The 22,928-nt window shown below is 46.3% G+C and overlaps 1 protein-coding gene across 4 annotated transcripts in view; it reads left to right on the top strand.

Moving 5' to 3' along the window:
* Nucleotides 1-2,107: 2,107 nt before the first annotated feature.
* The window catches only part of TP63 (tumor protein p63), a gene marked incomplete at both ends in the record, with an annotated part of 105,014 nt that continues 84,193 nt past the window's right edge, over nucleotides 2,108-22,928 (top strand). For 3 of the 4 annotated variants that reach the window (XM_082003410.1, XM_082003409.1, XM_082003414.1), the window contains 2 exons: nucleotides 2,108-2,169; nucleotides 22,745-22,873. In XM_082003410.1, coding sequence (XP_081859536.1) covers nucleotides 2,108-2,169; nucleotides 22,745-22,873 — 191 coding nt within the window. Of the gene's footprint in view, nucleotides 2,170-21,904; nucleotides 22,874-22,928 lie in introns of those variants that run through there. The other variant, XM_082003408.1, reaches the window with a different exon arrangement.

Raw genomic sequence — 22,928 nt, 5'->3', positions numbered from 1 at the left:
GCATGAACCCAAGCTCTTTCTCAAATGGTTTTTGCAGGGAGAGGATTTGCCCACTGTGTGTCCTTGGTTAAGGGTAGGTGCTCAAAGCCTGGGCCAGAGCCAGGCTAGCAGTGTGAACCACAAGTTCGCACTGGCCCCTGGCCCTCCTTGCTCATTCCCTGGAGGTACTTGCTGCCTTGAGAGAGGCGGCTGCCCAGGGGCGAGCACAGTCCTGACCTCAGCAGCAGAAGGGGATGCAGCCACTCTACAGCCATGCTCCCTGGGCTGCATGTAAGCCCTGGTGTGATTCTCCCCTCCCCAGCAGAGCCTGGTTTGGACATTTCTACACTTCTTCCCCATCGATGCAGGCTATCAGGTTTGCTGTTTACTCCGGGGAAAGGGGCTTTGTAACACTGCTCCTCCACAGGCCAGGCAGAGGAAGCCCTTAACTTCAGTTAATAAATACATCCTTCATTTCCAGCCTCTCTTCCTTGGCAAATGCCACTTATCATAATGAAAGCTGCTTGGACTTGGCCAGGGCTCAGCCCTGCGAGTTTGCAGGATTCACAATTCACAGATGTTAGGAACTATCAGGCTGAGCGTGGGTGGAGAATGTCAAGTCTGAAATAGCTCCCCTGCCACCCTGGCACAGGCAGCAAAGAAAATGTTTCCACATGACATTCTTTGAACCAAAATTTCCTACAAGGAAAATGCAGAGGGGAAACGTAAGAGGCAAACACTGCTGCCTCAGAGGGCTCCTGGTTTTTGCTCGGGAGGTTGGTGTTTGTGCTGACATCAGCACAAAAGATGCACTGTTAGGTGAGCTATAGGGCAGCCCCTTCCCCTCTCTCTATACGCACAAACTTATACATCTCCTTGAAGATGCAGTCCCACTGGTGCATAGATACATGGACGCTATTTTTTCCTGCTGGAATCCATTTTAATTTAGCTCCTGATTCATATTTCATTCATTCTCTAAAACCACAAAACCGGGATAGGTTTACAGCCTGTACTATTTGGATGAGCCATGGAGGGGGAAAAACAGGGGGACAAAACAGGTTGCTTTCCTGAACGATTTTCTGTGTGAATTAAAAAAAAAAAATAGGGGGGGGGGAGGGAATTAAAGCTTTCCTTCTTGGCTTTTATTTTCCTCCAGGAAAATCAAATCTGCTTTTCATCTTTGGTAGTTTGTTTTGGTGGACTTCGCTCTTGTTTCTTTAGGCTTAAATGGCCTGAAAAACTTATGACTCCTATTTTCTTTTTTTTTATTTTTCTTTTCTCATCAAGATATTTGAAACTATCGCTGTTTTTTCATGTGGAAAATGTGTATATTCTTTAAAGAACACTAAAACAATGAAAGATTTATATATCATCCCAATTCTCTTTGGAAAAAAGGTCAAAAGATAGAGGGAAACATTACCAATTATGTCTGGTAGTTTTCTTGGGGGGAGGAGGGCAGGAAGGGGAGGCAGAGGAGCAAAAGTTCAGAGTTAATTTTAATTGAGGAATTTCCCCATATTTTGTCATTCAGCTTTTGAAACTGTGACCACAACAGACTGTTTGAACTGTGGTGCGAGAGAGACTGAAAATTTCCCCAGGCGACTTCGCGCAGGTACTAGCCACAGAGTTGACAAGGAAAGCTTTTAAAGCACGACGAAATTCAGCACGGGCACTGCACCCAGCGAGGAAACTCCGACCAGCTGGAGACGAGGATGACCAGCAGCCACAGCAGTTTGCAAAATCGCAAGAGCTGCCAAAATTAAACTGTGAAGTCAGGCAGGAAGGCAACCAATGACCGGCGAGATCAGAAGTTCAGAGATGCCCCAGATGAGCTCCCAACAACAAGTGTGGCCGACGTACACCGAAGTTTATTAAGGATGTTGAGAGGAGGGGAAAATATCTGTGCAGAAGATGCCCAGCTGGCGAGGAGGGACTGGTGGTGATGCTCAGGTCACTTGATGAATCCCATTGGGCAAGTCCCTGGGAGATCCCACCCATTCGCAAGTGTAAAATAAATCTCTAAAGTTGTACCTCGTGTACCACTTGACCTTATTGCTTTTAGCCTGCTGGCTTTATATCTATTTATTTATTTTATTTTGGTTTGTGCCCAAAGAGGGGCTCGAAGGAAATGAATTTTGAACCGGCACCTTTCACCACCTTGCCGTACTACCCCGATCCCTGCATCCAGCGGTGAGTCTCTGAGCGTGACGTAACTCTCTCCTATCACAGGTTTGATCTGTGTGTCTGGTGTAATTGTTAACTTTTCTGCTATCGTCCGGTGGCAGCTGGGCTGCACGCGGAAAAAATGTGCCACTCTTCATGCTCAGTGGAGCTTATTATTATTTTTGGCTTTCTAACAGGTTACTGTTTAATTATAGGCATCCGTTTAAGATATCTCCCTTTTCCTCTTTGGCATTAGAGAACAAAAATATGGTAAATAACATGAAAGCCGATACTATCTTTTCCCTCTGTTTTGGAGCAGAAGGTTACTCCGTGCTTTGGGTAGTGCAGGAATTGCTTTAGCTTTCTGTAGTGTGTTTATTTGTTCCTTTAAATGAAAAGGCTCCTGGAGAGAATATGAGCTTAACTGTTAAGCTCTGAGATTTTGAAATTTAAAGGATAAATCTTTAAAAGATTCAGAGAAGAAAAAACTGCCTTCTAAGAGAGCACTTTTCCAAGAATATTTTTTCATTCTGTCTAACAGCCAGCCTCAGAGCCTGACAACCACTCTTATTTTAGCTTTGTTGTTACGCTGAGTTTTATAACTTTCCAGCAGATAAAAGAGCATGTCCGCACAAGGTATCACGGTATCACATTGTCAGTTTGTTTGTTTCTCCCAATAGAAGATACTATATTTAAGCATGTAAATGACATGTAGATGGTATTTTTCCAGTCGTAAAGTTCAGAGAGGTGAAATCCTGTGAGCGCGGTCACTTGTCGAGCTACTTCAAGGCTAGTTTCTGACTGCGTTTTGAAAAAGCCCTGGCTGGTGTCTCACGAAGGCATTAGATTCCCAGAAGGGTTAAATATTAACTCTGCATCCTCTGCAGGGCGCTGGGGAAGCCTGCTTACGGTGCATAGCTGGCTGCTGGAGAAAGGGCTTGGCCATCCAGCCCAAAGCATTGCAGGCAGCTTTGTCATCTCGCCTTTTTTTTCCCTCACTATTCAGATTTGTTAAAATGTTGGTGGGGTGTATTTTGCCCCCTGGATCCTCTAGGTGCTCGATGCCACCTCTGTGGGACAGTCCTGGAGAGGAGCGTGGAGACCTGGCAGCGAGGAGGGGCCGCGTTTGGGGCCAGCGGAGGGGAAGGAGAGGAGGGGAGCTGGGAAATAGCGCGCGGTCCTTGACCGGGCTGCCGTGGCAGAGGAATGTGGAACGAAGCCGGGGGTATTGGTTTCCCGAGCGAGACCTTCCGCAACACGAGTCCCAGGGCTGGCCGGGCACACGCAGCCCTGCTCTGATCTCCCCCAAACCCGCCCAGCCCCGCTGACCCCGCGGGATGTGCGTGCGCCCAGGAGAAGAGCAGTGCAAGAGCGGTGCCCGCCCGGGAAGGCGGATTTGGGCCGGCAGCAGTGGGGTCTTCAGCAGACAAATAAGTTTCTGGAAGCCACAGCCAGGCAAATTCCCAAATAGAAAATTGAAAGAGTTATTAAGAAGAATTGGAAAGCTTAAAGGTGCACTGGGAAGTGTACCTGAGCTCTGGGACAGCTTCCCAGCCCCTGTGAACTCCTACCAGTCACACTCCATCCCATGTCAAAGAATAGGTTCATAAAATAGGTGCTGCAGATCAGGCAAAAAAACCCAGCTGGAGCAGGAATTAAAGAAAAAAATTCCCGTGGCTGTATTCTGTAGAACTTTTTAAATGAGCTTTCTCCCCTTCAAATCTGCATCCTCCAGCAAGTCAGGCCTTTCACTCCTTAGCAGCGTAATGAGTTTTTAAGTGACCGTTGCAGTGCAGGAAGCCTCAGGACAGCTTGGGACAGATAGAGTTTGTGACACCCCTCAGTCATAAAACCTGATCGAGATGCAGCTTAGAGCAATAACGTGTCTCAGCTGTTATGCATGTCTGTTTACATGAGCTGAGAGTGGCATTTGTCCAGTTATTAGAGGCTGGGCTCTGCCGCAAGTCAAAATCAGCTGAAAGCTGGTCCCAGAGATACTTTCCTCAGTCTGAAGATGTAGACAGACTTCAGCTCTAAGCTCCATTGGTTGTATATTCATGATGTGCTGGATGACATTTGTCTGACTGATTTAACAAAATTGAATAGTTTCATAATTGCATTTATTTTACACAGTTTGAAACATTTTTGCTTTGATGTGGTCAAAGTGCTTTGTTTAGCTAATACCAGTATGCTTCTTTGCAACTTTAAAATTACATCTAGTAATAATCTAAACAGCAAACTGATAAAGTTGAGCTGAGGCATGCTGGCAAAATAACAATAGTGAAACGTGTTCGAAACCCTGCTTAAATGGGTGAGGGGTGGAGGTGTCACACAGATTTCCCTGTAGGTCAGTGTGGAGGGGGAAGCAGTTATAAATTCCAGTTATCTCTAAGGTTTGTGGTTAAGATTTACTCTCTGCCATTGCTTCATCTATTAATCTCTTCACTTTGGGGGTGTCCGGCAGACAGACACCGTGGGAGCCAGCTAAAACATTTCCTCTGGCAGGAGGTGAACCCAGATCACGCTTAGGAACGTTAACTAATGTTCCATTATAATGCTTGTATACTTACTGCCTGTCATTGCACAGCAGTGCAACTATGTGCTGCTGCTACGGTATATCCAAACAACGCAGTAATTCAGTGCCATAGATGAGGAAAAATAGCTGGCTGCCCAGACTCCCAGTGCTGTGTGTTACTGTTTAGACCTCTGTCTTAACAGCCCAGCTGTCTCATTTAGGGTGTTTATTTCTTTGTAAATGTGGGTATCAAAGTAAAGCACACCCTGCATCACAAAAACGCGCAGACAGCTCAGCTGGGCACAGGGCAGCAGCCTCCTTCACAACCCCGCTTGTTGCTGTGGGTGCTGGAGTTCGGTGCTGGAGCTGCAGCCCAGCCGAGAGAGGGGCAGGGGGGCACCGGGCACCCACGGGGACGTACATCCCTGTGCAGAAGTGAGGGATGCAAATGTAGCATGCGAGGTGAGGTTGGGAAGGTATATCCTGAGCGTGCTTATGTTTCTTCTTAAATAGAAAGAGCTAAGAGATGCTAAAATTCACAAATAACGGAGTTGAGCAAAAACCTCAAAGTTTTTCTACTTCTGCTTCCCTTATAAAGGGCTTTGCATGAAATCCTTGAAATCGGTGATAAAGCAGGCTCAGTGCTCTGGCTGGGCCTGGGAAGGTGCTGCTGTAAGGACAGAAGCACCTGCGTTGAAGTGCCAAGTTGCTGACCCTCATGAATTACTTGTTTGGATGGTACCGTGGGAGCTTATCCTGCGCTGCAGAAAACCCAGGCTCGCTCTGAGTCATAAAATGAGCTAACTATTTAAAACGGGTGGGACTTCCACCTTCCAAGCAGTGCCCACCTAGCTGCAGCTGAAAGCCACTAATGTGAGATGAAGAAGGCACTGTAATTATGATCAAAGTCCAGCTGTTGAAAGCTGTGTAATTACCCTCTCTCTCTCTCTCCAAAGCCGCTTTTTTTTCAGCTAATGCCTGGTTGGGGGAGTGATGTTTACAGATAAGTTACTTGTGTTCTTGGAAATAATGGTCATTAGGCTGTGTTTTACCCAGGAGCTCTCTTCTTTTGGGGCTGTTGAGAGTGCACCTGCTGGTGCACCGGACTATGGTCCTGCCTGCTCTGCTCGCCGCTCTCCCCATGCCCAGGCTAATTGGTGGCCTCGGGATTTCGCGTCGCTGATGTGTTGAAGGCATTCACTGTGGGTCACTCCTCCCTTTTGAATGAAAGGCCTCTCACACAAGCTGCTTTTTCCTCTTTCATTTTTGGCTTTTTATTTTCAGCACAGTGTGATACAGCCCAGCCTCCCAAATCTCACTAGTAACAGAGACCCAAGGAACAACCCTGAAATCCTCTGGTCTCTGCAGCATCCGTTCGGGAAACCTGGTTTCTCAGACATTGTCCTGGGTTTTGGGGGGGTTGCAAAAAACCCCCCCAAAAGATAAAAAAACCCCAACCAGATATGTAGAAAAAAAAAATCTATCTTTAGAAGAGGAGGAGGGGAACTCTCTCAGAAATGAGTTGGGGCATGAAAGGGAGGGGAGGGCATGGGCCATGGGAGCATCATCTGTTGGGTGCTGTATCTGGATGGATTTTGGTGAGCAGGGTCTATTTCCGGCCAGCCAGAGCTCTTGCATTCAAAGGGATCTTCCGTCAGGAGCATTGCCCATGTCACTTCACCATCCTTCATTGGTTCCCACACGTATCAAACAGGGCTGGTAAACGGACTGATGTTATCAGATAGGAGTCTCGCCAATGTCAATGCTTGCAATGCAGCACAAAGGTGAAAAACTCACTGTACCCAGTGCTCATCATTACTAATAGGCAGTAATGAAACAGCAGGTTTCCTCCCTTTGGGTTGGGAGGGGGCACATTCAGGCAAAACGTGCTGGCTACCCCTCCTGATCACAGGCAGCAGCGTGCTGTGCCCCTTCGTGGTCCTGAATCAATGCTGGTGTGAGCAGCTCTCCTTTCACTCGGGTTTTGGCTGGGTGACATTGTGACAGAGCTTCGCTTAAGCTGTCATAGGGTAATGTCTTGCAGGAGTGCTTCATCCCATGCGCAGGCTCTGCAGAATCCTTGCATTTGGGCAACGGCACGCTTTTTCTCTTTCCTCGTAGTATGCTTTGCTGAAGAATAACTGAACTCCTGCTATGACAGGGTGGACAAATCTCATCTACCTTCACCTTTCAGATGGTAGCCCAAATTTGCCGTGTTGGCAGAAAGACCTGAAGCCAAGTAAGGAAAGCCACATGACTTGGTACAGATCTATTTGCAGAAACAGCCAGTGATACAGCAGGTACTTTCCAAAGACTCAGAGAGGGGCCAGAAATTGTTCTGAGCAGCTTGTGGTGTGCTCAGAGCAGCCGGTGACTTCTGGAGAAGCAGAATTGGCTCCACACAGGAAGGAAAGGTGGAGGGGAGCCGGGGAGGTGCTTTTTTTTATTAGCCTGGGTGAGGTCTCCTGTGAGGTGGTGCTCACCTTCATGGCTGTGCTGTCATCCCTGGTAGAAATCCCACGGGGAGAGGGTTCCCAGCTGGAGCCAGGCGTGGGCAAGGGGACAGCATGCAGCGTGCCGAGACACAGCTATCGCGGGGTGGCCTTATGGGCAGGAGGGCTTTGCAGAGCAGCTCTGCAGGGAGGACATGCTGCCAGCTGGCCCCCCACCACCTCCCTAAGGACGTACGCTGCTGGTGGTGAGGAAGGGAGGGTATTTATCTCATCTTTGAGGTCTGTTCTTTGGTCACTCTCCTGTTCTTATACTGCAGTCTCATCAGAAGATGGGATTAGAAGATAGGATCTTTGCAGAACACTGTTCAAGAGCAGCGTGTTAAGCCCTCTTCAGTTCTTTCTCCCTGGCAGAGCCCCCGCAGTCCGCTTGTCCCCCACTGCCCTCCTCCATTTTGTCCCCACTGGACCTCTGTGCTCTATGTCAGAGACATGTCGTTGTGCTGAGGATGTCACAACCCCCTCGCAGTCATTGCCAAGGACAGCACTTTTCTCTTTTCCTCTTCAAAACAGTATAGGCCCATCAAGAGTGTTATAAGAAAATATTTGTCTCCTTGCAGGTAATTTTAGTGCTGCTTAAAGGATTAAAGTGGAGCCAAATCAACCATTTTCTGTTTTTTCCCGGATCTCAAAGGACTGTAAGGAGAATATATGAAGGCTTTCATGTGGTCCCTTTTACTATGAAAAGAGAATACCTAATTCATAGGATCTTGCTCAACTTCCAAAAATACTGAACAAATTAAAGGAGCAAGTTCTCAATAGCTCATCTGTTCAGGGATGTTTAGGGTGTTCATGGTGCATGTTGTAAGTTATAAACCCCTGCTGATTTGTGTGGTACCTTCTACTACAAGCTAACTTGCAATGGCTTCTCTCAACAAACACAAGGATTTCTGGCGTGATACAGAGCAGAAGGGCTCAGCTTCAATTTCAGAGGAAAAATAAAACCCTCTGACGTCCAACAAGTGGCCAAAAAAAAGTCCATAGATTTCACAAGGAATGAGGGAGGAAGGAGGATCTTAGATGAGGAAGAAATTAAGGAAACTTGGCTTTTAATTTGTTGCCTGGCTCTAAGCTAGTTTTGCACTTACATGAAAACCTTCATGGGAACATGGGCATTGTGGTGGGAGCCAATGGTTACACTGCCATAAAAATTTTGACTTTTGTTTAAAATTTTGTAGCCCACGATAAAATCTGAAATAATCAGAAGGAGAGTGTTTTGCTATAATAGATTTCTGAGGTCTGTTTGACTACGTCTGCTGATAATAGGTAGATAATATCCTTCCATCTGCTTAGATAGCTTCACAAAAACGTCTGTGTCTGTTCCAAGGGCTTACTTGGGAGTTTTTGGTCCCTGTTTGTAATCACTTACTGCTGTGTAGCAGACCATCTCCCCACAGGATTTTGCTGCTCAGTCATCTCCAGTCAGGTGTTTGAATCCCACGGGCAGCCTGATGTGATAAATACTGATGCACGTAAGCACGGGGAATTTGTTTAGTGCATGGAGCTATAAAGAGAACAGCCACCTCCCAGAGTGAGAAGAGGGAAACCCTGCAGTGTGTGATCGGGGGTTCAGTAGGCTCTTTGCAATGTAAAAATAAGTCTGCTTACAAAACCTTGCCCTGGGAGGTTCTATGCCTGTCTACCTTAGTAATGTTGATATGCACCTAAGTCAATGCATGCTGAAAAAATGCATGGAAAGAAGCTTGCAATGTTCTGGTGAGCTGGACACTGCAGCAGCAGCTACTCAGCTGTGTATTGCCAGCAGTGTCTGCCTCTAAACTGCAAGTAGGAGCCCGAGCTGGTGGGGCAAAATGATGGGATTGCTGTGCTTGCTGCCAATGGGGTCTATGAGGTGGCTGTGAAATCATAGTTCAACTGGCTCTGAGAGATAACATGGGCATTAGGTGGCCAAATATTACAGGATTAGAAATCTTTATGTTAAACAACAAAATTCCTTTACACTGCCTTCCAAGTTTGGTTGTTCATATTTGTGAATTTTCCTCTTAAAATATAAACTCTCATTCCTGTTTTTGATGCAACGGGAGACACTGATGTATTCATAGCACTCCAGGAGCTACTGCTTTAAGATAATCACAAGCAAAAATCATAAATCACATTAGGTGTGGCAACGTATTGATAAAATTATAGGGAGCTAACCCTGTAATTTCTTAGCACCAGACATAGTTGCAAAAGCGAAGATCCTGTGAGCACTCCAGGTAGCATTCCCTTACACACCAGCAGTGTTTCTGATGAACAGGTCACTTGTTCCTGTCTTCCAGGACTATAATCTGCCCTGTCTTTCAGCTATTTTGTGACACAGAGAAAAGTTTTTGCAAGTGCTCTTATTTTTGAGAGAATGATTCTCTGCCCTTGGTCTTAGCAATAGCTGGCCTGCCACAGAGTTTCTATGGGCTGAAAAATGTAGCCAGCATGGTATTTAGCAGAAGACTTCATTTTGCCATAGGAGTATCACTGGTGGCAGGGGTGGGGAGTGGAAGTTACTGTTTATCATCCAAAACACATCAGATTTAGCAGGTTGGCTGTGGGGGTAACAAGTGGGAGCTTCAACCAAATTCATATTACAGGAATCTACACTTAACATCTGCTTTGCTGGGATTTCTGTTTTGCATTTTAATTATTTACTGAAACACAGGATGTTGCTGTTTACAGTTTCCTGCTTCTAAAGAGTTCTGGGGACTTTCTGTATTGTTGTGATGATTTATTTTATATTTTTGTAAAATTCAACCTTCTGCAGACAGTTTGAGAAAGGGACTTTGTAAGTCCCCTGAGCGGTTCATAGAGAAAAGAATTTGTGTAACTAAAGACTGAAGCAGCTTTTGTAAGACTAAGTGCCTTAGGGAGCCAAGAGTCTTACCTGGCTCAACTCAAAATGTCACGAGTCTTTTGCAGTAGACAGTCTGAGACCTTCCTGTCCTAAAAAAGAATCACATATTTCATGTTCTCTGTCTGGGGAAGCTGTCCCTCTCCTCTCTGACTATATTTATATGACTAAATGCCCTGCCATGCATAGCATCCCAGGGCTGAAAAGCAGGGTGGGCTACATGACTTCTCTTGCTTTGCTTCCTCCTGGTGGGGGTCCATGTTGAGACCCATCTGGGATGTCCCCTCACCAGCATCTCCCTGCTGCCTCCTCATGGGGGCCAAATTTGGGGAATGCCTGTCCTGTACGAACCGGGACAGTAGCAACTCGGTGCCTGCTGCTCAGTGTGCAGGGGTGTCCGGTGCCTTCCCCGTGGCTGCAGCTACAGCACACTAAGCACTTGAGCAAACAAACCCCAAGAGCCAGTGGGGCAACCCTGGCAGGGAGAGGACCTGATGACTTCACCCATCAAAAAGGTTCAAATCTCAGCAAATTTAAAAGAAACGCTGTTCTTGGCAGAGCGTGTTAGTGTCCTGGAGACCATATACACTTAATGTTACTGATAGTGATATGGGACAAGCAGGGAAGGGGCTGCTTGCAGGAAAACGATGCCAGACTTTAAACAAAGCTCAGAGCATCTTCCAGGGCTGCAACCCCAGCATCAGCAATCGGGGCTGCAAGCACAGCCAGAAAAGCCCATGCTGTGTGCGCTTCTGCCTTGCCTCAGCGTCTGGGTAATCCTGTTGGTTTGGTCCAGAAAAGTGCACTAAGTTCAGCGGATGTAGTTGTAGCAGAGGCAGGAGGGAGCTGAATCCTGCATCTCTCATTTTGTTTGTCTCTGGAGGGTTTTGGATGGCATCAGTGCTTGGGAAAACTTTGGAGGGGATTGAATCATCCTTACCAGGGAGAAGAGAGGCAGAAGCTCCTTGCTCTCTCTTCTGTGGGCTGGAAACACCCCAGAAATGGTGTTTGGTGCAGGAGGGTGAGGACAGGTGCTCAGTTTAGCCCCTTGCCAAGACCAGATCTGAGAGCATCTTCACCGCAGGGACATGGAGGGCAGTCAGACACCTGGAGAGCTGAGCTGTGCTCACCTGGTTTTCTGAAATCCATGGTCACATGCTGAAAAAGTCTCCTCTTTTTCCACTAAGCCTTGCAGCAACAGGCTGAATGAGACACACGCAACTCGTGGCCAGAAGTGGCTGCACGCTGCACCGGGTGTTCACAGCCTCTGTGGAGCTGCCTTGGAAGGGTTCCATGTAAATGCACCATATCTAATAGTAGAGTCGCTCCAGTAGTTCCCATACACTAAAATGCTATGTGAATCTGCCACTAAACAGAAAATACTGTGCTTGAAATGACCTATTATCTGGTCAACCGGGTGCTGTCTGTGTACCATGGTTTGGAGCAAGTAAATCAGCAGTGTGGGTGTTCCTCAAATGATGCTTCACACCTGCATTCCCTGGGAGAAGCACTGAGCCGGATTTCATGTCTGCAGGCATGAGAATTGCACATGAGATGAGATGTTGTCGGGGTCTGACTGTGCCTTTTAAAAGAGGCACAAAATAACGTGGGTTTGTTTTTTTTCCTTGTTTAACTCTGTTACTCTTTGGGAGAAATACTGCTCTGGCTTTGCTCCCTAGACTGTAACAGTTGCTCTTTGCACCACATAATCTCATTTTTATTGCGTTAACAAGCAAGCCGGTCAGGAACCCAAAGAGCTCTCCCTGGCATCCACCCAGCACAGTGCGTGTCCCTGATCGAGGGGACCGGCTGTGCTGGTGGCGAGCCCTTGATCTGGGTGTTTCTCTCAGGTTTGCCTGGCGATGTGCTGCCTGTGGCTGGCACTTGCTCTGATGGCACGCAGTCTTTGGGAAGAGGTGAGCTCACGACATTTGGTGGTGGGCTGGGCTGTAGGAAGCTTAGCCTAGACCATGCCTAACTCGTCCAGGCTACATAAAACAAGAGGTTGGGCTCAACAGGGGTCACAGTCACTTCCTCCCCAGGCAGCCAGAGCCACGTCTGAATAATGTGCTTGCGTGTAAATAAGGGATAATACACAAGCCAGACCTTGAACCCAGGTCAGACCAACGGTGTGGATGTAGCCAGGGTCTTTCCTTGCTGCTCTACCCTGGCTGTAAGTGAAACTTTTCTGTTGGTGCCTTTCTCCCCCTGCCCCCTCCCCATCTCTGGCCTCTTTCAGAGCCTTGTAGTATCTCATGTGAGTCAGTTCCTGACACCCCCACCGCCTCTCTGAAGCTCTGATGCGCCTGGCTGAATTATTTTGCCATCTGTAATAAATGAAGTAATTTCTCATTCTGTGTCGTGGTCTCTGTATTGGTGTGATGGAGGTAGACTAGTGAAACTTGAGAGATGCTGCTTGTACTCAAAAGTACAAAATTTCAGCAGACAATAGTTAAAAGAAGGAAAACCCAGGCCGCCTCATTTCCTGTGGGAAATACTGAAAGCAAGCTCCTTGTAAAAACTGAACAGCAACTAGAAAAGGGCAGATTTTGACTAGATATAAGGAAGAAATTTTTCACAATGAGGGTGGTGAAACACTGGCACAGGTTGCCCAGAGAGGTGGTAGATGCCCCATCCCTGGAAACATTCCAGGTCAGGTTGGACGGGACTCTGAGCAACCTGATGTAGTTGGAGATGTCCCTGCTCACTGCAGGGGGGGTGGACTAGATGATTATGATTCTATTATGTTGTTATTGGGTAAAAGCTGTGCTCACAGGAAAAATACCGATGAGCAAAGCTCAAAAGGGGGAATTTGATTCAGCAAGCCTCAGGAAGGTCAGATTTCTGGCCATTGCCACTTCAGAACTTTTCAATTTTCCTTATTATGTACCTAAAATCACTACAGAACAGTAGTCACGGTAGTGATGAAGGCCTGTAATAACTGTATTTTGTCATGACTGTCATCTCTTGAAAATGACCTCACCCACTTTCATTTCTGAGGCTGTTGCTTTCTTCTCTTGTAATATTCCCTGATGCTGCAGAGATCTGGATAACTGGAAAGGATGCAGTAAGCTGTTTTAGGCTGCTTTGGGCGTTTACTACCTGCCCGTTCCCCACTCCTCCTCCAGAAAAGATGAGGGGTCTCCCCATACTGTGCAGCAGAATGCAACAGCAGAGATCTCTGAGTCTCCTTATTCCCCAGCAGCTCGTGAATGTACCCCCAGGCTCCTGCTGAAAACCATTACTGATGGTGGAGTGGGTCAGGGGGTGATTTTTGGGTTAGGCAGTCCCTTCGGAGGCACGAAAGATGGTCCCTCTTGTCTTTAATTGTAGCTGCGGCTTGGCAGCAGAGGTTGGCGTGTGGCAGCGGGGCTGGAGGCAGCACCGACCCAGCAGCAGACCTCTCGGCAGAGCTCAGTGCTCGTCCCCTCCTGCACCGGCGGGAGGAGGCATCACTCCGTTTGTCCTGCCATAAAACTGTCAGGGCTGGCTAGCTGACTGCAAAAAGTTGTGGGCTGCGGTATACTTTGAAAGGTAGATCCAAATGCATGTTCAGCTGGGTACCTAAAACTGAGCTAATCATGTCTATTGTTTAGACCAAAGGGATATTTTTATTTTTTTTTAAATGGACTTGAAAATATTTTGTGGCTTCTGAGCAGTTTGACTGTAAATTTTATCTTACAATACTTATTTTTGGACTTGGCTTAAAATTACTTCAGAATTTTGAGGGCTGGGCCTGGATTTTCCGCTCATGTTGCTTTTGAGAAGACTTTTTCACTGCAGCAAAAGCTCTCACCTCTGCTCAGCAGCTCTGACTCCTCCCGCTCCCCATGGGCACTGCTTTTAACGACCGCTGCAAATAGGTTTGGGGAAGGGATGGACCGGAAAAGTGAGTTACAAAATAATACAATTGGAACTGCTATTTAATTTTTTTTGTTTGTTTTAATGTTTTTTAAAAATGGATGGAGATTTAGATTTTCTTTCATTGCTTAAATTTGCAAAGTCTCGGGACCATGTTTCCCTGGAGATGCACTGATGGCCAACAGGTCTCCATATGCTTTACAAAGTTGGTGGCACTGCTATACCTCAGGAACTGAAGGGCAAAGACGGACAGGTCACCCAGGGGCCAGGGGCTGAGCTGGGTGTCCTGAGCTCCAGGCTTGTGCTCTAACTCTGGGCTTCCCTCTTTCGGAGGTTGCGAGGGCTCTGTACCCCAGGCTAGAAAGCACCAATTGCAGTGGGCAGGTGGAGGAATTGCCGTGGCAGTGCTTTCACCTTGGCCAGAGCTCCATCTCTCTTGGCCCCTGCTGAGAAGGGGAATGGGTGTAAGGGCTGACAGAAGGGGAGGGGATGTCTGCAGCTGGGTGAGGAGGTAGTTTCCAAGGATGGGTGAGAAGGGGGTGTCCAAGGTTGAGTGGGAGATAAGAGAGGCCTGAGAAAGTTCACAAGATGCTGAAGGAATCCTTGGAGGAAAAAAAAAAATTAGGGGTGACTTTGCTCCAACCACTAGGGGACTGTGCATCTAGTGCTGGGGGAGTGATTAGCTGCCTGAAGCCCTGAGGACAAAGAAATGCCTCCATTATGTAGAAGTGGTCACTGTTGTTGGGCTGATAACGATGACATGTAGATAGCAGACGTGATGAGATGTAGATAGGCAATATGGTGGGTTCCGGGGCTGCAGGGGTTGCTGAGAGCGTTCTGAACACGTTCTGCTTCCAGAAGCCATTCCCAGTGGTTTGCAGGGAGCAGGACATGCAGTGCCTAAGCTGGGAACCTGTTGGCACGGTAGCACTGGGAATGCAGAGGGAGCCTTTTTTTCCCAAAGCAGCTCTGCTGCCGGTGCTGGAGCAGGGCACTGGTGTGGGGCCCAGGGCTCCGGTGACATAACGTGCTTTGAGGGGCCACTGCAAAGCTGCAAATGTTGCATCCACTGTGGGCACAGCCTTACTCAGGATGACTATAACTGAAAGAAGATGATGAATGGAAAAAAATCCCCCTTGTGTTTTTCAGCATAATGAATTAGGAGGATCATTCTGTGCAGCCAGTTTCACTTTATTTGATATAGCTCAGTCTTGCCTGCGCACTGAAGGCTTGAGTAGAAAGCAATCAGAAAGCCGAACCATCCCTCCTACCCCTTTCCATTCTGCTCGCATACATACGCTTCCAAAAGAGAAGTTTAAATCACAGGGAGGTCAGGATGCGCTGTTACAGTAGACTCAGAGTTCTTATGAGCCATGCAATCGGCATTCCTCTGAGACAGAATTGCTTTAATTCTTCTAAATATCATATGTCTCTCAGCTGAAACAGAGCGTGCACAAGTGTCATCTGCTTAGAGAATAGGAAGGAGCCAATAGTCCTGCCTAGACTGTCCTCAATGGATGCTGTAGGACACCAGCAGTGTGACAGAGCCCTTCGCCACTGTCACTCCCAGTTCCTTCTTGTGCTCCTCATGTTTCCTTGCTTGGTGGCTACTTCTGAGATCAGGCTTCACCCTTTAGGCAATTAGCTGCTTTCGTTTTCTAATGCATGTCTCTGTGCCACTGGACCGCTTTTCTCTCAGCTGCCCCTCCCCATAACCCATACTGCTGTCCAGATGTTTTTCAGTGAGATTGCAGATCAGATCCGGGAAACATCTGAAAAATGCAGGATCTGGGAAAAAAGAATGGACATTTGAACTATGGGTGAAAGTTATATTCTGCCTCAAAAAAAATCCTGTGTTGGTGTTTGTTATTCCTTACATTTGCCTTTCTAAACCCATACATCCATCACTTCTTCCAAAGATATTGTATAGGACTAACACATAGGAGCAATGTTATATGGGAGGAAAATCTGAAGGCTTTAAAGAAGTTGCTGGAAGTCTAGATTTTAAAAAGCTGAATCTGAAAGCTGGGCTGGAAATCTAAAGGAGAATAAATACTTGTGAATGCAGTTCAGCAGGACCTGCCTCTGCCAGGATGGGAGTCGGTCTCTCTTGGGCTATCGTGAGCCAAGACGATATGGAATTGGAATATGGCATTGCAATATGGCAGGAGGCAGAGAAAGAAATGGGAAAATGCATAGTACAGTGCAGTTGATGCTGGCAAGGGTGGCTGCCTGTTGATGAAGCAAACACAGAAAAAGGCACAGATAGAGGTACAATGCAGATCCCTGAAGTTCAACAGCAATCTCCTCTTTGAGGGGGGTGAGAGCCTGCCTGTCTGTCCATGGGCTTCCATTTTACCCACCCTGTTTATGGCAGTGAACCTGTTTGGTTACCGAAGGTCTCTAACGCGTGCTTCCTGGGGTCTGCTCTGCCGGCTGAGGGTGGCTGATGCAGCCGTGGGGGACAAGCGTGCTCCACGCTTCGGGGAATTCCAGATGACACTGCCTGCCAGGGCCACGCTTGTCCTGTGCTGCCAGACCCCGCGTCCTTCTCTTCTTGCACAGCTGTGAGCTTCATTAGGTAGTGATGTCTACAAATCACTGCAGTGTTAAAATGCAGAGCGGGGGGAATTCCAGCAGGACGACGGCTGCCAAGTTCCTTCAGTTTTAACAGTGTGGTCCAAAAAGGAGCCCCCTCCCCACTCAATACCTAAAAACACAGCTAACACCAAGATTCAGGCAATTAAGCATAATGCTCATGAAGTTTAAATCATTTGCTTACTGTTGCTTTTCATGCGCTTCAAGGTGTAACCAGAGAAGGCAGGGACCAGGACATGGACTGGGATTGCTGGAGCTGAGAGTGCCAACTTCTCTGCTCCATGATTTACTTCTCTATCTGGCCCACAGCCCATGATGGTTAGGGGCTAATATATTAATCTGTGCATGAATTAAGGGCTGTTAAGTGGTTAAGTGCTGTAAGCATTCAGGAAGAAAGATTAGTTTTATTACGGACATCAGGGATTGAGTTCTATTTCCACCCTGAACTCTGAGTGTGGCTTAAAGCCCATCACAGTATTTCTTGCAGCCTTGATTTTCATTCCTAGGCATCAGCATTTTGGTGCCTAAAGATCAACAAAGTTTGGGGGTTTCTTGCTCTAGGAAGTGCAGTACATTCTCTACCTGAAGAAATTAAGGTCTTTATGAATTTCCCTATCTAGACACCCAAAATCACTAGTTCCTTTTTGAGCAGCACCAGACTGGGACTCAGGTGACCAAGGTTGTATTTCTGGCTGCACAACTGGCTTGCTGAGTAACAATGAGTAATCCTACGACCTCCTGGTGCCTTAGTTTTCCCACAGGTAAAATGGGACTAATTAGACTGTCTTCCTTTGTAAAGCACTTTGAGAGCTATGTATAAAATGAGCCATATTAGATATCATTATTTAGACATGATTAATTATTCTTTGGGTTAATTTGTATAATGTGGAAGTGCACTGCTCATAAGAATAGATGTTCTTCTCTTTGCACCAAAGTTTCCTAAGTACTCCACTAGCAGGTCCTTCAGAGGAATATATCTCATGAAAAAACATGAAAATCTGTAGCTTACAAAGAAAGACTTCTCTGGCCCCATCTGCTTGTCCACTGACTGCGGACTACAGACCCAGTGATAGAAAATTGTACACCACTGCTAGACATTTGGTGGGGAGAAGCAGAAAGCAACATTCTGTAGCTTTGGCAACAAGCAGAGTAAAAGCTGCAAATACTTTTGCTTGTTTTTACTGTGAAAGATTTCTTCTCACCAGATTTTACACTGTGGCTTTACACCAATATCAAGCCATGAAATTCAGTATCTATAAGCCACTCTGAGTTTCCAAGAGTTTGCACACCATGAGGGAGAAACACAAACCACCCCAGAGCTCCAGCTTCCAAGAAGCTAAGGAGAACTGGAGGTGTTTAGATCTCTTGAAATCCAACCCAGAAGATACCTTATTCATTTCTTGTTTCCCCATAAACTCTACTACTAACCCAAGGACAGTTCAGAATGTTGAGGCTCCAAGCCTATTTTGGATGACAAAAAGCAAAGAAAACCATGCTATGTCTTGGTTGTAACAATCTGCCTGATTTTTTGGAAGGAGGTTGCTGGATACACACATACACCACCGGTGCTTGAGCCTGCATCAGATCTGACCATATATCAGTGAGAGCAGGGGCATCTGCCTTTAAGGTTAAAGCTACAGAGGAGGGGCTGTGCATGCTCTGTATCAAACCCAGGTCTTGCTTTCCTCAGGAGCTTGTGCCTTTTCCCCAGTGGTAAGTCAGGCTTAGTGTTTTGGGTTTAGCCCTGGCTAAGAAAGTTTGTTTGCAGTGAAAGGTGGCTTTTTGAGTGAGAAGTGTTGGTGTGTAGTAATAGTTGAGTTTAATAGTTTTCTGTCATTGTTTTCTGGTGTGGAAAGTGGTTTTTTGTTTTGTTGTGTTGCTTTTCTTTAATGTCTTTGATGTGAAGGTAAGAATGGGAAAAATGTAGTGAAGAGTGGAAAACGTGCTTAGAGGGAAGTAGCAGGAGCAGAAATGTCTTGTTTTCTCTCTGGTTTGCCACCAGTTTATGTTGTGCTGGGCCAAGCAGTCAGGGCTTTGTTTCCACCTGTGTTGGGACCTTTGGCTCCAGGGAAAGGCAATAGCAGTGCTGATGGGCTAAGGTTTGTGAAAGGCAAAAGTTGTGCTTGCCAGGGTTTTTTGTTTGGTTATTGTTTTTTGGTGGGGTAGGGTTTGGGTTTTTTGGATGAAGTTTAACAATCACTACCCTCTGGGAGGCACTGAAATTGAGTGTTGTGTGGGTACAGCTACAGGGGCATGTTGCTCTCATTGCCATATTTTGCAGAGATCTCGCTCATCAGTGTGGTGGCAAACTGAATCAGCTGGGATGTGGTCCCACTCCGGTGGGCTGTAACACAGCACTTGTGGGGAAACGATCAGGAGGCAGCAACACAATCAGTGTGCACGAGGCTTCAGCCCACAGCCTGAATCTGGAAAACGCTTTCACCTGAAGCCTGGGCTGCTCTTGCTTTAGCAAAATAAATAGGATGGAGCTGAGCTAGACCTCAGTGTGAGTGTGTTGCTGGCTGAAACCTGTCCTAGGATTCAGTGGTGTAGGAGCAGTGTCCTAGCACTGTGCTAGGAAACCCTGTGCTCTTGGTGAGGTGCCTCTTCTCAGAGAAGATTTAACTTGCTATTTCTGTTAATTAATAATCTCCTGGTGTTTTTTAAAGGAGGGGGCTTGTGGGTGCAGTGTCCTATTCAGCTTGTGGTTTGATGGAGGCTATAAATGCCTCTGTAGTTCCAGTCTGGTGCAGTTAGTTAGTGCTCTCTGATGCTTGCAGCAAGCTGCCAGCCAACTGGTTCAGCAGCTACTGCATGGAATTGAGCATATTAAGCATATGTAGACTTAAGGCAGAGGGCACGCTAGGCAAGAACTACTACCATGCTTTGTGCTGTCATAGTCAGTGGTTTGGTATAACAGACTGCGTTCAGTAGTGTTATTTCCTATGATGTACTTTGGGATGAGTGGTTGTGGGTAAAAGCGATGGCTTTTAAATGTCTGTTAATAAAAAAAGCAGCTGGTAGGAGCAATTTGAACAATGCAAACTCCTGCTATCTTGTGATTAACTCTAGGCACTTGGGGATTATTTTACTGAAGCTGGGAGCATTTGCTGATGTGGGAAAAGACAATTAACTAGAGTAGTGAGATTTATGCATAGACCTTATCTAGGCTTTAGCTGTTGTTTTCTTATGGAAGAACAAATTTGGGCACTTAGGTATGCTGTTCAGTAGACAGAGGCTGCTTCTCTGTGTTGAAGGCTGTTTGTTAAGGAAAATGGCACTAGGTTTACATTTTATTAAGATCACAGGGAATAATACAATTTAGCTTGCATGTAGCTTTGTGCTGAACTGAATTTGGTTTTCTTGTGCTTGACAGCTCTTTCCCACCTGAGAGCAGGATGCACTGAACTGAGTAAAAAACAATGCTCACTACCTCTGTAATGCTGGAGCCTTCTCACAGGTGCCTTGCCAGGGTTGGCCACTTAATTCTGCAGCCTCCTTTGGAAATAGAGCTGTACGGGTAGTAAAGGTCTTGCAGAGAGTGTGGAAGGAGTCTCTCAAATTTTGCTTCTGTGAAAGCATTAACCAACTATTTTGCTTGATGTAGAGAAACATGCCTTTTTGGCCATTGGGTAAAATCTGATAATGCTTTTCTTAGAAACAACTACTGTCAGTAGCTTGGTTGAGTACAGCGATAAAGATGACACAGCTGGAAAATGCCTCTCTCTGGAGAAATTTGGAGTTATGTTTAGTACAGGGATGCACCAGTTGTGTCCTTAACTAGTGTGACTCTTTCCAACATCTCTGTTAGCTTCAGAGGTGTAGAATAACAAACTAGGCTTTATTAGTTCATGCAGCTAATACCTCCTCCTTCTCCTGTGCTGCAGGCTGTGGGCACTGTGAAGAGTGCTTGGTTGGGGTAGGTTTATGGGAAGCAACTTCTGCTTTGCTGCTCAATGGGACCAAAAGGGCCAGAGCAGACATGGCTGAACTGATTGCTTTGCCTTCTTGAGACCCAGGGCTTTGTGTAGCTGTGAATTAAAGCTGGGGCATGGCATCGCATGGCATGCAGGAACCTTGTTGTACTGAGACTTTATGAAGGAAAGAAGGCCTCTGAGGAAGGTCTGTTTTGTAATAACTCCTTCTTGGTGAAGTTGGTTCCTTTGTATGTAGTAACGAGCTGACGTGGATGGCTGTCACCACCTTTGCACTCAACTCCTAAAAAGTGAGTTTTAGTGTTTAAGTCAAGGGCAGTTATGAAAGTGCCAAATAACTGTTAAAAGCGAGTGCTTCAGTGGTTTGGGACAACCCATGGTGGGGTTTCTCTGCCTGTTCCTAGGAGGTCAGGACCGGGTGCAGGGTATTGAGTAGTGCCTGGGGTCTGTGGGTTTGGTGGTAGAGTGGGTTGGGGAGCATGCACTCCCCGTTGCACTTCTCCAAAGCTCGTGGTAGCATTGGTTCCCAGCTTATATAGCAGGCTTTACACCAGATCTGTTCTTCTGGGTTTCAACACGGCACTCTTGAAAGTGCATTACCAGACTGAAAGCTTGAAAGGAGTAATTTCTGGTGCTTTGTGGGATAACTGCTGTTCTCGGAGGATTTGTGATTAGTTATTCACATGTAGTGTGGGTACCTGCTCACACCTGTGAGACAGAGCTATTAGCTATGACAATTTTGAATTTTATTTTTGTCTCTGGCTGTTCATGAACTTCTAAAGGATGTTGGATTTTTTGTTAATCACAAAAAGGATGAGCAACTGAAGTGATACTTTTACCTATTTTGAGACATGCTCAGCTATGGCTCTGGGGGGTAAAACCACTTTGATTTCTGTTAGCTTGGGAAAACTGCCTGCTCTTTTCAAAGAGCATACAGTTCTGTGGGAAGCAGAGGTGAGGAAAGTCCTGCTGTTTGCAGACCAGACTCATCCTCAAAACACAGAGGCCATACAAGTTCAGTAAAGAGAGATAGATCCTTCTCTGGCAGTGGCCAAAAATAGATGCTTCAGGAAAAAGTAGAGGAAAACAAAAACCACAGTGTGATCCTCCCTCTGAAACACTCTTTCTTAATTTTGGCAGCTTAATACATTAGGGTCTTCCATGCAATTTGTTTAGACCATTGTGTTAAAGAGAACCAAAATGTGCTAAACCAAATGTTAGTCTAATTCTTTTTGGAATCCATTTATAGCCTTGGCCGCTGCCACAGCCGTTCCCCTGGCAGGGAGCATGGCTGTTCACTTGCATTGTGCCAAAACAACTATTTTATATTAAAATTTTGCAGGGTGCCCCCATCCTTGTATCAGGGAAGGCAGTCACCTGCCTTGTACTCTAATTAAGTTGAACGAAGAATTTTTGTCAACTGCAAATATACTTGAGAAATTCCTCCCACCACCACCCCCCTTACATCCCTGCAGCCGTTGAGTATTTTGACACGGGCGTAAAAGCTGCTGTGTTTGAATTTAGAAATTGGCCAGTGGGATGAGAATGTGCAGCTGTGGAAGGCGCGAGTGCTCCGGCTTCGTCACTGCTCCTCTTAAGCCTCACAGAAATAGGTGGGCCCGTGTCAGCTTAAGGGGATAAAAATGGCCAAGGTAATTAGCAGTTCTGGTGGAAATCAACTGGTCAGGCTCAGAAATTATTGGAGGTGAGAAGGCAGTAGACAAGCAGATGTAATCTGATGTGATGGAACTTACTTCCATAGAAAATCAAGCAAAAATAAGATACTTTTATTATTATTATTCAATTTTTATTTTAAAATACTTACTTTAGTCCCGGACCTCTGCTGCAGTGGCTGCGTGTAGGAAAAGTCACCTAAATCATCCAAGGGCATGCAATCTAGAGAGACAACCAGCCAGGGAGAGTGGAATCCCACACCACTTAGGTGCTTTACCTGTTGCAAAGACTACCTGCTTTATAAGGAAAGCTGATTATTTGGGGATAAAATGGAAGGTGTTGGGATTTTATTTTTTTTTTTTTCCTCTGGGATTCTTATGATACAGCATCCCAGTGGACTCTGAGAGGTATTTAACTTATTGGGAAGGGTGGCCAAATTCTCTCCCATCTAAATACAGCATCTGCAGCAGTGTGGAATGTGTGTTGTACAGCTGTGAATGTTCCAGGCATTCAGCGTGTCTCCTTTTTCACACAATAGCTTCTATTTATGGGTTTTCATCAAGTTAGGCTCATGCATTCAACATATCTTTCTCTCTGTGTGTTTTCTTCTTTCTTCTTTTTTTTTTTGCCTTTTTTTTTTTTTTTTTTTTTGCTTTTGTTTTTTAAGGTTTGTAGAAACTCCGAGCCACTTCTCCTGGAAGGAGAGTTACTACCGATCAGCCATGTCCCAGAGCTCGCAGCCCAGGGAATTCCTCAGCCCAGAGGTGCTCCAGCATATCTGGGACTTCCTGGAACAGTAAGTAGTCCTTACGTGGAGCTTGTGAAAGAAGGCTTTTTGGGACAGGATGCCT

This window comes from Phaethon aethereus, assembly GCF_964289735.1.
Source record: "Phaethon aethereus genome assembly, chromosome: 9".
Classification (NCBI taxonomy): Eukaryota; Metazoa; Chordata; class Aves; order Phaethontiformes; family Phaethontidae; genus Phaethon; species Phaethon aethereus.
Note: the sequence above shows the minus strand (reverse complement) of the source record. Positions and strands in the feature narration are given on the sequence as shown.